General features: G+C 50.1%; 1 protein-coding gene across 1 annotated transcript in view; it reads right to left on the bottom strand.

Annotated features, from left to right (window-relative positions):
* The window catches only part of SETD1A (SET domain containing 1A, histone lysine methyltransferase), a 20,569-nt gene extending 6,102 nt beyond the window's left edge, over positions 1 to 14,467 (bottom strand). Inside the window, exons 1-13 of the mRNA XM_087815806.1 lie at positions 14,453 to 14,467; positions 13,721 to 13,885; positions 13,409 to 13,504; positions 11,430 to 11,700; positions 10,084 to 10,205; positions 9,630 to 9,859; positions 8,498 to 9,347; positions 7,558 to 8,340; positions 6,879 to 7,055; positions 6,667 to 6,754; positions 5,825 to 5,982; positions 5,582 to 5,669; positions 3,127 to 3,456 (exon numbers count right to left, since the gene is read on the bottom strand). Of these exons, the coding sequence (XP_087671932.1) occupies positions 3,127 to 3,456; positions 5,582 to 5,669; positions 5,825 to 5,982; positions 6,667 to 6,754; positions 6,879 to 7,055; positions 7,558 to 8,340; positions 8,498 to 9,347; positions 9,630 to 9,859; positions 10,084 to 10,205; positions 11,430 to 11,700; positions 13,409 to 13,504; positions 13,721 to 13,870 (3,343 nt within the window). The 5' untranslated portion in view covers positions 13,871 to 13,885; positions 14,453 to 14,467. The remainder of the gene's footprint in view (positions 1 to 3,126; positions 3,457 to 5,581; positions 5,670 to 5,824; positions 5,983 to 6,666; positions 6,755 to 6,878; positions 7,056 to 7,557; positions 8,341 to 8,497; positions 9,348 to 9,629; positions 9,860 to 10,083; positions 10,206 to 11,429; positions 11,701 to 13,408; positions 13,505 to 13,720; positions 13,886 to 14,452) is intronic.

Genomic DNA, 14,467 nt, shown 5'->3' with positions numbered 1-14,467 from the left:
TTTTGACCCAGCTCAATGCCACCTCCTTTGTGAAGGCTTCTCTGACTTCCTCAGACATTGGTAACACCTTCCTCTTAGAACCAGAAGACTGGTGGTTCTCAACTGCTTGTCTTCAGGTTGGTTGTGACAGATTATTAGCTATTATTTTATGCCAAGCACCAATCCAAGCCCTTTACATAATTAACTCATCATTTAATTCTTACAATTCTAGGAAATGGGTACTACTGTTAACCCTACCTGACAGATAAGGAAACTGAGGCAGAGAGAGGTTAATAACATCCCAAGGTGACAGCTAACAAATGCCAGAGTAAGATCTGCACCTCTGCACCCTGGGCAGCCTGAGTTGAGTTCATACTCTTCCCTACTACCCTACGCTGCTCTGGACGCCCTGCATTGGGACTCAGTGGTTTCTTATCTAGCTTTATCACTCACACAGCTAAAGGGCAGCCAGCACAAGGCCTGGCCTGCGCAGGCAGTTATCACACGTCCAATGCCTTAACAGATGTTCTTCAATCTAGCAACCTGAGCAAGGCCCTCAGCCTGCATTTCCCAAGGCTCTGGATATCATCTGGTGTCTACTTTGAAGCTAGCAAGGCCCTGGGGTGCTTGTCCCACGTTCTCCAGTTTGAGTCCTCACCACTTCTCTCCAACATTTTGGGACAGCCTCCCACTCTGACCCATCCTCCCAACCTGGCCCACTTTGCCTTCTGGAAGCCTGGCTGTTGCAGAGAAGAAATTCCGTTCCTGGCTCAGCTTATTCACACAAATTTTCTTGGTCATGCTTTCATTCAGGGAAATGACTTTTGGTACCTTCTCAGTCTACACAACTCCCAGAAGCCACTGTTTCTACGGTATGACTGACCCTTGTTAACTGACGGCTACCTGACCCAAGCCAGCCCAACCAGAAATTTCCCTGAGAGTAAGAATCTAGGACAGGGAGGGTCTGTCTATGGGACAAGCATCCTCTGCTGGGACGGAGAAGCAGAGGAAGCCCACTGGCAGGAGAAACAGATCTGAAGACAGAAGAAAAGCAAGTCCTGCCCAGCCAGGCGTGGCTCAGAGGTTGAGCATTGACCTAGGATCCAGGAAATTGTGGTTCAATTCCCAGTCAGGGCACATGCCCAGGTTGCTGGCTTGATCCCCAGCTAGGAGCAGGCAGGAGGCAGCCGATCAATGACTCTCTCACCATTGATGTTTCAACTCTCTCTGCCCCCCTCTCCCTTCCTCTCTCTGATATCAATAAAGATATATTTAAAAAAAAAAAAAAAAAAAAAAAAAAAAGCAAGCACTAAAGGCAGCCAGGTCCCTGTCTTTAGGTTCCACCAAATAAGCCCCGCCCCAGGCTCCTGCCATTGGGCCACATAGTCCTCTATCCAGTTGGGACCTTGGTAACTTTCATTTCCCTATCAGTCTCTAAAAACCAAGGGACAGGCCTTAATTGTCCTCTCCTCTCCCACCTCTGCCATCTATTTCAGGGACTGATATCCCACCTGTTTACCCAATTTCACATCTCTAGTGACCTTCTTCATCCTTAGCTACCCTCCACAGCCACAAACCTGACCTTGTCACCCTCTAGCTCCACCTTGAACCCTTACGCTGACCCCCTATACTCCTACCATAATTCCCCAGGTCCTTTCAGTTAGAACTTTTTCTTTTTTTTTGTTAATCTTCACCTGAGGATATTTTTTCCATTGTTCTTCACAGAGAGTGGAAGGGGGCGGGAGGGGGGAGAGAGAGAAAGAGAGAGAGAGAGAGACAGACAGACAGACAACCATTGATGTGAGAGACACATCGATTGGTTGCCTCTTGCATGCGCCCCGACCAGGGCAGGGATTGAACCTGCAATCTAGATACGTGCCCTTGACTAGAAATTGAACATGCAAAACTTTGGTGCAAGGGCTGACACTCTAACCACTGACCCTTTTCAATTTCCCATCCTTCCATCTCTCTCCAGCCCATCACCCTCCTAAATTAACGTTTTTCTCTGCGCAGAATGCAGGGGCCTCACTTTGTCCTCCCCTTTCACAGAACTTTCTACATCCTTCCACCACCTTCACCATGATCCCCAATCCCAAATCTACCCAATCACCTGTCCTTGACCCCCAGCCCCCAGCCTCAGCAGGGCTTCTGAGTCGCTGGCAAACCCAGTCAGGTTTCACCCTCACTTTCCACTCTCTTCTCTTTCCAAGCTCCTACTCCACCCATCCGCCTCAGGCTCAAAAAGTGTGCTACTTTCCTACTGCAAAGTGAAAAACAGGGCCTTCAGGCATAAAAACCTATATCTCCCCACCTCCCCATTTAGATAGATTAGCATCAGATCTAGAGTACTCCCCGTCCCCTCCATGCTAATCCAGCAAATGTTCTCTCTCTGGTTCATCTACCTGCTCTCTCTTCCCTTCAGTGTATGAACATGCTCAAGCCTCACCTATTTGAAAAGCTAACCCTCTACCAACCCCTCTTCTTCCTATCTCTCCAATCCCAACTGGGTAACCTTGAGTATCTCACTAAACCTCGAAGTCCTCATCTGTAAAATGGAAATAAGAAGAATGTTGTGAGGATTGAATGAGAAAATGAAATTGCAATGTGCTAGGCCCAGAGCCAGGCACACAAGTACTCAATAAATGCTAATATAATTATGACCCCTCAACTCTCTTTTCTTTCACAAGAGTAGTCTACTCTTCCAGAAGACTGGTTATCTCTATCGCCTGTCCTCACTCCTCAAACCCCATAACTTGGCTCCAGTCTGATCCACTCTACTAAAATTGATAAGGTCACCAGTGATCTAACCGCCAAATCCAACAGATACTTTTCCTATCTTACAACCTCTCTTGTGGCTTGCCGATACAAACTACTCCCTCCTTTTGAAACTCCAAGCTCCCCACTTTCCTTCCCACCTGTCTGATCACTCCTTTTCAGCCTCATCTGGATCCCTTTGCCCACTTGTCTCTTATAAGACTGTAAGGCTCTGGCCCCCGTCTCTCATTCCAAACATCCTTCTAGGGTACACAAATGTATTCACATCCATACTTTCACATATCTACCTCATTTCCAGCCTACTGCTCTTTCCAGAGCTTCAGATCTATTGATGCAAATATCTGTTGAATGTAGCAGCTCCATACCACTTACCTGCAGGTCTTGCTGGAGACTTCTCCTGTTCAGGGAGCGGTGTGACTGGTGAGCCTGTAATCCTCTCTGGCTTGGGCTCCTCCACAGGTGCTGGCAGGGGCATGGGGGCATCTCTAGCAGGTGGTGATACCGAGATGGCTGCTGGCTGCTCTTCTTCCTCCTCTTCTTCGGAGGACTCCGATGAGGATGACGATGATGAGGATGAGGAGGAAGCTGAGGAAGATGAGCTGGACGAGCTGCCACTCTCAGAGTCCGAGGTGCTGTCATTTTCACCATCTGAGTCAGCATACAGAGAACATTTGGAGGACGAATCGCTTCCCTCGTCCTCGCCTGGAAATCCAGAAGGGACAATCAGGCGAGGAGGGAAGATCCCTCACTTGGTCAGGCATGGGTTCATTCACTCACTACTGTGGGGCTCTGTGCTAGGTGCTGGGGAGCCCCAGCCTCACGGAGTAAGGTAAGCACACAATTTGGTCACAGTGTGGTAAACCTCAGTGTGAAGGGCTAGGGGAGCATGGCAAAGGGAAGCCTGGACTCAGCCTGGAGGGTCAGGTCAAGGAAACCATCCCTGTGAAGGAGATGTTGAAGTCAAGAAAGACAAGTAGGAGTTCACCAACCAGACATGGGAGCTAAGCGGGGATGTCAAAGGTTAAGAGAAGACACGGCACTGAGAGACTGAGAAGGCAAGCAGTCCTAACTACCGAAGCTTTCCCCAAAGGGGGTTTTACAGACACTGCCTGGGTGACAGACTCTGAAAATGGATTCCAGGATAAAATAAGCTTAGGAATGTTACATGCTCTGTGCTTCTAGGAGATAATACATGGTAAGGGCTCTAAGAAATTAAGAATTTTGCAGTCTTTAAGGAACATAACTGGGTAAACTAGAACAGAAGGTAGTGGCGGCCAGGGAGGGTCTGGAGGATGACAAGATGAGCCCAAAGAGAGAAGCCTAAAGTGTCAGGCTAAGGAGTCACCTTGTGGAAAATAGGAAGCCAGGGAAAGACTTGACAGAGGATCCAGTGTGCATTTTAGGAATGATAATTCCATCAGCAGGCTGGAAAATGGCTGGGAGTGGCGGGGGAGAATGGAAACAGAGACAGGAAAATCAGTTAAAACTGCTGCAGCCTCTAAGGGAGAAAGGCAGGACAGCAGGATAACAGGCGACAATTCAAGAAACACGGAGGTGGTGGAACTGAAGGTGGATGTGTAGGGGTCTGTACACACTCGTTTTTAGCAGATGACTTTGCCCCGTGCCTTACAGAAAAGAGGCTCTCAGATCATCAGTCTCCCCATTCTGGCCTCTGCAGAAATGGCATCTCTCGGAGGCATTCCTTCACCATCAGATATGAACAGTCAGTCCATCTTTCCCCAGTTCTCCCACCCTGTTACTCTCTACCTCATTAACCTATTTTATCTTCTTCAAAGCACACATCTGTATCTCAAGTGCTATTTGTTCACTTGTCAAGTCTTCCCCTCCCTGCCAACTGATCACAAGCTCCCCAAAAGCAGGAACCACATCTGTCCTGGTCACTGTTATGTCATCAACACCTAGAACAGTGCCTGGCAGAGTAGGGGCTCAATATACAGGGTGGGGCAAAGTAGGTTTGCAGTTCTGAGTATGCAAAACAGCTTTTTATTTTTGTATTACTTTCCATATAAACAACTACAACTATAAACCTACATTTTCCCTACTCTATATATTTCTCAACAAAGCAACGAAAAGAAAGACTAAACCATGTATCCAAGACTCTAGGAATGTGGAGGAACAAACAGGTATTCGACTGAAGACCAGAATTGTCTGGTGATGGCAGCGGCAGGGAGCGGAAACAGGAGGCACGGCTCAGTGGCTGAGCCTTAAAGGAAGAGCAGGGCCCCAAGGTGGAAAGGAACCGTATGACAGCATCAGAAAGCAGCACAAGCCCGGCCAGGCATGGCTCAGCGGTTGAGCATGGACCTAAGATCCTGGAGATCATGATTCGATTCCCAGTCAGGGCACATGCCCAGGTTGTGGGCTCGATCCTCAGTCGGGGGGCGTGCAGGAGGCAGCCGATCAATGACACATCATTGACGTTTCTATTTCTCTCTCCCTCTCCCTTCCTCTCTCTGAAATCAATGGAGATATATTTTAAAAGAAAAAAAAAAAAAAGAAAAAGCACAAGAATGCAACCCTGTGTCTCACAGGCCTAGAAAAGTAAGTAGGCTCTATTGGGTTGTCTTCAGGGGATGGCCTTGTTTCAGTAGCAGAGGTAAGCAGGAGGGAACATTCTGGGTATTAGGATTATTGTTTACAATGGGCCAAAGGTTCCAAACGATAGTGTTAAACAAGGTGTTTTGGGGGAGGGCAACGGCGGTCAACAAATCCAGCAGGAATGTTACATGGGTTCAGGAAAGGACTACACAGATGGCCAAATCCCTTCTTCCTCAAGCCAGAATTCTACTGTATTGCCTGTGCTCACCATCTGATGCCTCCGTCTCCTTCTTTGCAGTATCCATGGCTTCCTCATGATCTTCATCTTCCTCATCTTCCTCCTCTTCCTCCTCCTCCTTAAGGAAAGGGACACATAGGAACTAACAGGATAAGTAAAACTGGTCCCCTAGAAGGCACAGCTACCTGAGCTCCACCCCAAAGGGAAGTGGCTGAGGGGGCAGGAACTCCAGAAGCGGGCTCCTGGCAGGGACCTGGTGCCCTGGCTCCTCACCTTCTCCGATGAGGACTCCTGGGATGCCTCCTCCCCCTCGCTGTCCAGAGCAAAGGACTTGCGGTGCTTGCCCTGGGTCTTGCTTCGTTCTTCATCTCGCTTTGGGGGCTTGGTCCCTGGACGTCCTGATTCTCCAGCCTCCTTCTCTCGCTCAGGGTCTAGGCCCAGGTGAGTGGTAGTTAGGACAATTTACCATCAGCAGTAAATTACCATTTCTTGACCCTGTGAAAGGAGCTGTGCATACACTGTCGCTGATCTTCCTCACAGTCCCACCAGACAGACCTCATTTCATAGACAAGAAGTTGAAGCTCAGCAGAGAAACACAAAAACCTCAGCGATACCTAGTATTTTACAGTTTTGAATATATCACACTTATTTATCTTCCATCATTTTCTGGGTTGGGTGGAAGAAGCAGATGACTTGTTAGGCCTGGCCCAAGAACGTACTACTAAGGCCAATGGGTTTCCAGGAAAGATGATCAGACTCAATAAGGAAGTTTTCCAGACACAAGCTGTCAACCAGTAGCTTAGACTTAGGCAAACTGGTAAGAAGGCATAAAAGAGCTTAACCTACTTAACCTCGAAATTCTGTGACTTTTAGATGTGGAAGTTATTATTGCTTTTTTACAAGAGGAAAACTAAAATACAGAAAACTTAAATCAGCATGCTGTAACTAAAACCCGGGCACTGCCCTATCTGAAGCTTCTCGTATCTCTCAAAACTATTTTAACCCTGTACCAAAATCTCCACTTGGCTCCTTGCCTTTAAGGCACCTTTATCCCTTTGTCCCTGCTCTTGCTTTCCTATTAGAATATAAGCCTTCTACCTGAACTTCCCACTCACCATCTTCGTCTTCCTCCGCTGGGGTGGAAGGCCGGGGCCGCTTTTCCTCACTGGCCTCTGAAATTTCTGAAGGCTCTTTTCGTTTTACCTGGGGAATGGGGAGACAGAGCCCATTTCGACCTCCAACACTCATGGTTCCCAACCACCACTACCCCAAGGAAGGGAGGACACCCTGCCCCCAACCTACTAGGCAAGACCACAGTTCTGAGTACCTTGAAAGACGGTAGCCGCAAGGCCCCTCGCAGTCCTGACCCAAAGGCAAAGGCCTCGATGCCTGTGGTGCCCCCGCTCTTTGCCCAGTCCACGAGGGACAGCAGGCCTGGCTCTTTGAGCTTCGTCTTCTCTTTATCTTCTTCCTTGGCCTGCTGTTTGGCTGCGTTCTGGAATGGCTGCAGGAAAGGGAGGAGCTGAGCCCCAGAACCCAGGCGCTCCCTCCTGCCTCCTGCCTGGGAACTACTCCCAGGCCCTAGGAATATAGAACTGCATCCCCTCACTCCTCCACCTGATGCACATCTATGACGTACCTCTCCTGCACCAGCCCGTGTAGAGTCATTTCCTCAAAAGTCTGCTCACTTATAGTCCCATCAACCTTAGGAAGCAGCTACTATCCTTCCCACTCTACGAAGGAAGACACTGAAGAATGAAGCCCAGAGACACTGAGGGGCTTGCCCACTGCAAGTAAGCAGTGGAGCTAGAACAGAGCTCTTCATAGTCTCAGGTTCATGCTTTCCTACTGCTCTGTGTGCTCCAATCCCCTGCCCAACCAGTGGCCCAGTCTCACTCCAATTGCCTTGATCATCCCTCCTATTTTGAGCTGTGTAGCCTGGAAAAGCAAGGGATCTATTTCTTCCAAGGAGCCCCAGGTTTCCCATCCCAGGCACTGGCCCTCACCTTGGCCTTCTCTTCCTTGCTCTCCCACCACTGGTCAAAGGCCCCAAAGGCCACATTTTCCACCATCTTGCGGTTGAGGTCTCGCTGCATGATGCTCTTCATCTCTTGGACGAGGGTGGCCAGCACGCGGCCTACAGTGCCCGCTGATGGTAGGGCCTTGCCCTCTGCCAGCTCTGCTTCCTCCCTTGGAGGAAGCCGGGACTCCTCTCCTGAGACTGAGGAGGGCAGGGGCTCGGCTGCCATGGGCAAAGGCAGGTGATAAGCCTCCCGGGAGTATGCCCCCCGGCCTTCTTGCCCTTGTGTGTACAGCGCATAGGGTAAGCCATAGGCTGCCTCCTGGTGGGGTGGGAATGGGAGGAAGGCCTCCCCAAAGGCCCCACCATGGGGACCAGCTGAGGCAGCAGTCAATCCCTTGCCCTGCCGCAGCTGGTGGAGCCGAGTTAACATCTGGGTCTGCATCTGGAAGGACATGGGCATTCCTCCCCACTGAGCCCCAAGTCGATCCATGAGCTCTAGGGAATTCACAAAGTCATAGATGTGGGGTGGTGGAGGAGGAGGTGGGGGGTACTCGGGGGGGGGTGGCCCATCAGGCCGGGGTGGGAGGAGGTAGGCAGGCTGGTGGGGAGGATAACCAAGGGGAAGGGAAGCCAGGTAGGGTGGGGGAGGAGGGGGTGGAGGGGGAGGGGGTGGAGGCTGCTGGGGGGGTGTTGGGGCCGGAGGAGGTGAGCCGCCCCTGTCATCGTCAGAGATCTCCATGTCCTCTCCAGAAGAGCATGGAGAAGCCTGTAGGAGTACAAAGGAGGGTCACAGAAAGCTTCTACCTTTTCCCTGGGCTTTTCCTCAAGTCCCTGTTCTCTTATCTAGTTCCCTTCCCTCTCCCCATGGGCCCAACCCTGCCTCCCTGATCCCAGGTACCTCCACTGGTTGACCCCAGCCTCACCTGGTTCTGTCCGTTGGCCTTGGGAGACTCTCGGGTAGCCCCTGGTTCCCCACTCCCTGTAGGTGCCACATCCTCAAAACTAGCAGGGGCTGGAGGAGGCGTGCAGGGCCCGTGACCTGAACCAGAAGGCACCTCAATCCCTGTGTCTCTAGCCCCAGGCCCTGTGGTGCTGCTCTCTTCCTCTTCTTCTGTGTCAGAGGCTAGGAAAGAAAACTTGGAGCGCTGCTCCTTCAGCAACATCTCAATGCGGGAATCCAGGCTGCTGTGTTGAGCAAAGGGCACACTCTCATTGGTGGTCTCTGGGGCTGGGGAGCCGGAACGGGCAGGTGAGGCTGGGCGGGGGGAGGTCCGAGCTTCTTCTCTGTCAGGGCTGGGACCCCCAGCACCACCACCTCCACCAGGTTCTGGAGGCTCCGGGGGCGGAGCCTCTGAGGCAGGCGGCCGGTAGTCCTGGTCAGTGGTACGGCTGGGCTCAGGGGGCAAGTAGGAGGTGTAGGAAGGCGGGAAACGTTCAGCCGTGTTTTCAGCAAAAGGTGCCCCGGGGGGCTCCTCCCGAGTTGCCCGGCGGGGTGGGTAGGAAGAATGACGTTGGTAGCGATTCCAGCTTTCATAATACGCTGGGTAGTTTGAGTCAGAACCACGAAAATGAGAGGAGGAGGACGACGAGGAGGACGAGGAGGACGAGGACAGTGAGGAGGAGGAGGTGGAGGGTGTGGCGGTGGCTGCGGTGGTGGCGGAGATGGCTGCAGAGGTGGTCGTGGGGGCTGAAGACGCAGAGAAATGGCGGCGGGAAAAGGAATCTTGGTAGCTGTTCTCTGACCGCCGGGGCTTGAAGGAGGTTGAAGTGGTGCTAGAGGAAAGATGCAGGGGTTAACTGGGGTCAGCTCTTATGACCAAGCCCTGGGGTCCCAGTGCTCAGCACCCAAAGCCCCTCTACGCTGTCCCCAAAGGAAGATCTAAGTGCTGTGCTGGGTTCCCTGCTAGAGTGAGTTCCCTGGGAACAGGGATTTGTTGGCTGAATTCTCAGAGAAACTAGGACAAATTACTCCTAACTCCCTCTTAGATTTTGGGTTTCTTCTTCCCAGTGGCAGCTCCCAGACTCTGGGGGTCCCAGAGGGTATTTACTCTGTACCTGCTGGAGTAGGCAGAGTCCTGAGAGTAGGGGGTGCTGCCCCGAGATGTGTAGGGGGTTCCTTGGGAGGACTGAGGGGTGAATTGGCCAAAGGAAGATGGGGTGTCTTGTCGGCTGCTGGAGAAGCTTGTGTCCTGGGAGCAGGGGGTGCCATTGCCAGGAGTGCCCACCACAGCAGTGCCTGCTGGGTAGGCAGCTGTGTCAGAGGAGGGGCGGCGGCGGGATTCAGTCTGGAGGGGGAGAGGGGAGCAGGGAAAAGAAATCAAGGACCATTTAACAATTTACGCTTCCCCAAACCAAGAATCCTAGTTCCCTGTCTTTTGAGAGCATGTCTGCATCTTTTCTTGGCTCTTCCTATATTTAACAGTGAAGTCCAGAACCTCCCAAAGACTGGTTCTGGCACTCAAAAACAGTGCCCAAGTGGCTAGGGCTACAGCAACCACAAGCTTCTCACCGTCTCAGTGGTTGCACCAGAGCCCTGAAACTTCTCGCTCAGGGCCTTGCCCCCAGTGGGCACTGTCTGAGGGGTGTAGGAGCCATTGACAATCAGTTCATAGTACTTCATTCGTTGTTGTCCTAGAAGGAGAAAAATGGGAACCAAAGAGTGAGATGGAGAAGACAACTCCTTCCTAATATGGTATTCCCACTTATTCCTCAGGCCTCAAGTTGAGTCTTGGGTTTGGAGATTTCAATTCTGTTTCCATATCTCTATTTCTGGGACCTCCTACCACACCTCCATCTAACAACTACTACAAACAACATATAGTATACTTCACAGTTTCCTCTACATGTGTTACTACACTGAATGATCACCAGAACGGAAAAGCATTAGTACCACTACTGTATAGGCTTAAAGAAAACTGACCTGCGCAAAGTCACAAAGTTGGTTAGTAGCAGAACTCAAATTCAAACCTAGGTCACCTGATACTAGATCCTATCATGCTCTTCATCCTATAAACTTAGGGTTGCAAAAAACCAAGGTTGTTTTATTTGCCTTACACAATCACTTAAAAAAGTTTTTTTGGGGGGTGGAGAAATGTAACATTTTAAAACCATGAGATCTGCCCAGCCAGTGTCACTCAGTGGTTGAGCATCCACCCATGATCCAGGAGGTCATGGTTCGATTCCTGGTCAGTGTACATGCCTAGACTGCATGCAGGCTCAATCTCCAGTCGGGGGAATGCAGGAGGCAGCCGATGAATGACTCTCTCATCACTAATGTTTCTATTTCTCTCTCCCTCTCCCTTCCTCTCTCTGAAATCAATAAAACAAACAAAATAAACAACCATGAGATTTGATACAAAAACCTAGATTTCTTGCTTAAAAATAAAAAAATAGATTATTTGGCAATATTAGTCCTCATTCCCAAGGGCCAACTAACAGCTGACTCCTACAGGTGGTACTGTACCACAGTATGCCACAATCCCCACCCCTCCTTATTATTCCTAACACAGAAGTCCAGGCTCACCTATAAAGGTCTCTTTTTGGGAATTCAGTGTCAAAACCTGACCTGAAGCTATTTACTTTAGTTTTTATTCATCCAACCTAGTGTGACCCTTCATACACTTTCCTACAAAAATAGTCATATGCTGGTGCAGCCCCAACCCTGCTGAAGGTAACATACAAAAAACCATTTATGTACCAGAATCCCTTTGTAAAATTCTCATTTCAGAAACCCATCTGGCCCTAAGAGTTTCAGATGAGGAATCATAAACCTGACATGTGCCTGGCTCCAATCAGTATTTGCATGTACAATCTCTGCCAGAGCCCAACTTTGGCAGCAGGCATGGGAACCCTCACCTTTGATGTCAAGCTGGGCATGGATGATGTTGCCCATGACGGAGGTAAGGTGGAGGTTTTTGACTGTTTCCTTGGCTCCTCGAGTGCTGGTGAAGAGCACGCGGGCCAGGCCCAGGTGCTTTCGCGTACGGGGGTGAAGAAGGATCTCCACCTCTTCCACTTCGCCATACTTTCGGCACATATCCTTCAGGAAGGTCTCCCGTACGTTGTCATTCAGTCTGGCAAAAGTTACCTCCTTCAGTGGGATCTGTCCAATATAGAACTCATCCAGCTGTGGAGAGGACAAGAGTTAAGTCTGGGGTCTTAATACTTTTTCCTTTGGGAAACTTCAGAGATCCATAAGATCAAGAGAGACAGGACTGGGAAAATGAGGGGCAAGGGAAGGGGGCGCCAACAAGCGATACATCAGTCTTGATCCCTCTCTCCCCTGAATTCTTTTCACCAAAGAATAATAGCAAGAACCATGAAAAGGTACAAACTAAGAAATACACACATATGTAAGAAACTAGCTATAGAAAAATAATTCACTAACTCAGCTTTTACTAAGTGATAACCATGGACTGGGCACTAAGAATACAGAGATGGAAAAAAAGGAGATTCCTGTTCAGAAGAGTAGACAAGACAGAGAGACATATACAATCATAACATGACAGTAAGTGTTGGCATAGTTGTACAGAGGGTGTTTGGGAGCCCAGTAAAAGAACCTTTGGGGAGCATTCATTCAGATGGTATCATTCATACTGGGCTTTTTGGGGTAATAAGAGTTCACAAAAATGACAAGGACTTAAAGAGCATAAAATTGTAAGACAACTTAGTATTTCCTAGAAATTGCAAAGTGTATAGTAGGATGGGACACAGGTGAGCAGTATCAAGGCAGGAGATGAGGTCTGACCAGATCAATAATCATACATGTCAATGCGCAAAAACATGGACTTGGCAACGAAAGTAAAATAAGAGAACAGTAAAGTCAAAGAGACAATGACAGCAGGGTGGAACATGAAATGGAGAATAGAAGGAAATCAGGTGAAATGAATACAAGAGTCTGCATTAAAGGTATGGCAATGGGGATAGATTAATTAAGATAAAAAGGTGTATTTAGAAAAAAAATATCAGCAGAACTTTGTGACAGATTATGTGAAGGAGTGGAGAATCATAGGATGACTCTCACGTTTCTAGCTTGTGCAACTGAGTAGATGGAGGGGAGTGCAGGATTAAAGGGGTAAAGATAATTTGTCTTAGAGCTCTTGAATCTCAGATGTCTGTGGGGCCTCCAGATGGAGCTGTCCCACAACCAGGCATACACGTTTGAAGTTCGAGATTGATCTTGGCTAGAAACAGAGATTTGGAAGTCACGAACATTTTAGTAATAGTCAAAATCATGGGTGTGAAAGAGATTGTCCCGGGAAAGTGAACAAAGTGAAAAAAGGGGTGAAGGAACCCCACAAAGGATTACTTAAAAACAAAGAATAAAGAATTAGTGAAGTAAACTAAGAACCACCAGTTTTCTAGGCCCAGCCCAAGGCCTGATGAGTATCCTTCCTGGACAGGGAAATGGGAATCCTCTGAGGAAACAAGAGGGAGGATCATATGGCCAAATGAGATGTGAGAAACAGAGGACTCCAGGGATGGAGTCCCTGGCCTACCGCTCCCCTTAATTGTTGAGAAACTGGAGTATCAGACCGGAGCACTGTCAAGCTATACACTGTCTAGGAATACACAGTGATAAGTATAGCAGCTAAACCAGTCTTTACGTTATCCTTCAAAGAGTCAACACCCCTACTTGGGACACCTCACCTGTACCTTTCTAGAAGATAAACACACCTCCTGTCCAGAACAACTCAGTCTCGGTCTCAGAGACCTGGCTATGATCCTTTCATTGGAAAACTCCCTTTTACTGGGCTACATTAAGACTAGACTGCCAGGATGGATCCTCCACACCCTCCAAGGGCCACCACACCAGGACACTAGCAGACACGTACCTTAAACTTAGGGACTGGGAGGGAAAAGTCTCTGTTTTTGGACCTGACATGGCAACGGGGGTCTTGGAGGTCTTCGACTGGTATATACTTTGAGTCCTAGGAAGAAAAGCAGGAACAGAAAGATAGCTCAAGATGAAATCACATTGGTGAGCTCTAAGAAGCCCATTTGGAGACCCATATGCAAAAGAGTTGGGTTAGCCACTTTTTAAGAAAGCAGGCTATGGGTATGTAAGTTCTAGGTGCTGAACAGAACCAATAGGAGAATGGGGCCTGGAGTTTCCTAAATGGCAAGGAAAGGCCTAGGGCACTCACGTTGACACTGAAGTGGACTCCATCGTAGCGGTACACCTTTTGAGAAGGCCTGCGCAAGGCAGGGTCCAAGGCAGGATCCACGATGAGCTTGTAGTTTCTCCACTGGAAGCTCGGGGCCTTCTGCCCATCTCCCCCACCTTCCTGATCCATCTTTGCTCATTTACACTGTTACAAGAGAAGAATACCCAAGGGGGTTTAAGTCTTAGGCCTGACTCCCTTGCTGCCCCTCACCGACTAGCCCACACTCCAGGTTCTCTCATCACCCCAGTTTCCACACCTCACCATGACCCGCGGTTCCCCCAGATTTTCCAAGTACACTCTTTCACCGTAACACATTCTCTCTCCACCTCCCAACTCTCCCCTCAGACCACCAGGCCCATCTCGTGCCCCCCGGCCCCACCTAGCGCGCGCCCCACTTGCCCTCGGAGCAAGACCCCTCCCCCGCCCCCTGGCAGGCCCCGCCCCCTCCCGCCTCCTCACCGGCCAGCGGCCCGGGCCAAGCCCGGCTCCCGCTCCCACACACCCGCTCGCGTCCCCGCGCCCCGATCCTCCGGCCAAGAGGTGGCACCTATTCGGGGCGTTGGAAACACCGCGAGACCGAGCCCGAGACCCGGCTTCGGCCCCGAATCTGGGCGGGGGGGGTAGAGGGAACGCGCGCCGCTGCCCTCTCCTCCCGCCCCGGTGCATTCTGCCCCCCCCATCTCCGCGCACGCGCGGCGCGGCCCCACTCACCCGCTCGTGTCGAGC

Source organism: Miniopterus natalensis, chromosome 3 (genome assembly GCF_054644295.1).
Source record: "Miniopterus natalensis isolate mMinNat1 chromosome 3, mMinNat1.hap1, whole genome shotgun sequence".
Taxonomy (NCBI): domain Eukaryota; kingdom Metazoa; phylum Chordata; class Mammalia; order Chiroptera; family Miniopteridae; genus Miniopterus; species Miniopterus natalensis.
This window is presented reverse-complemented; position numbering and strand designations above follow the sequence as displayed.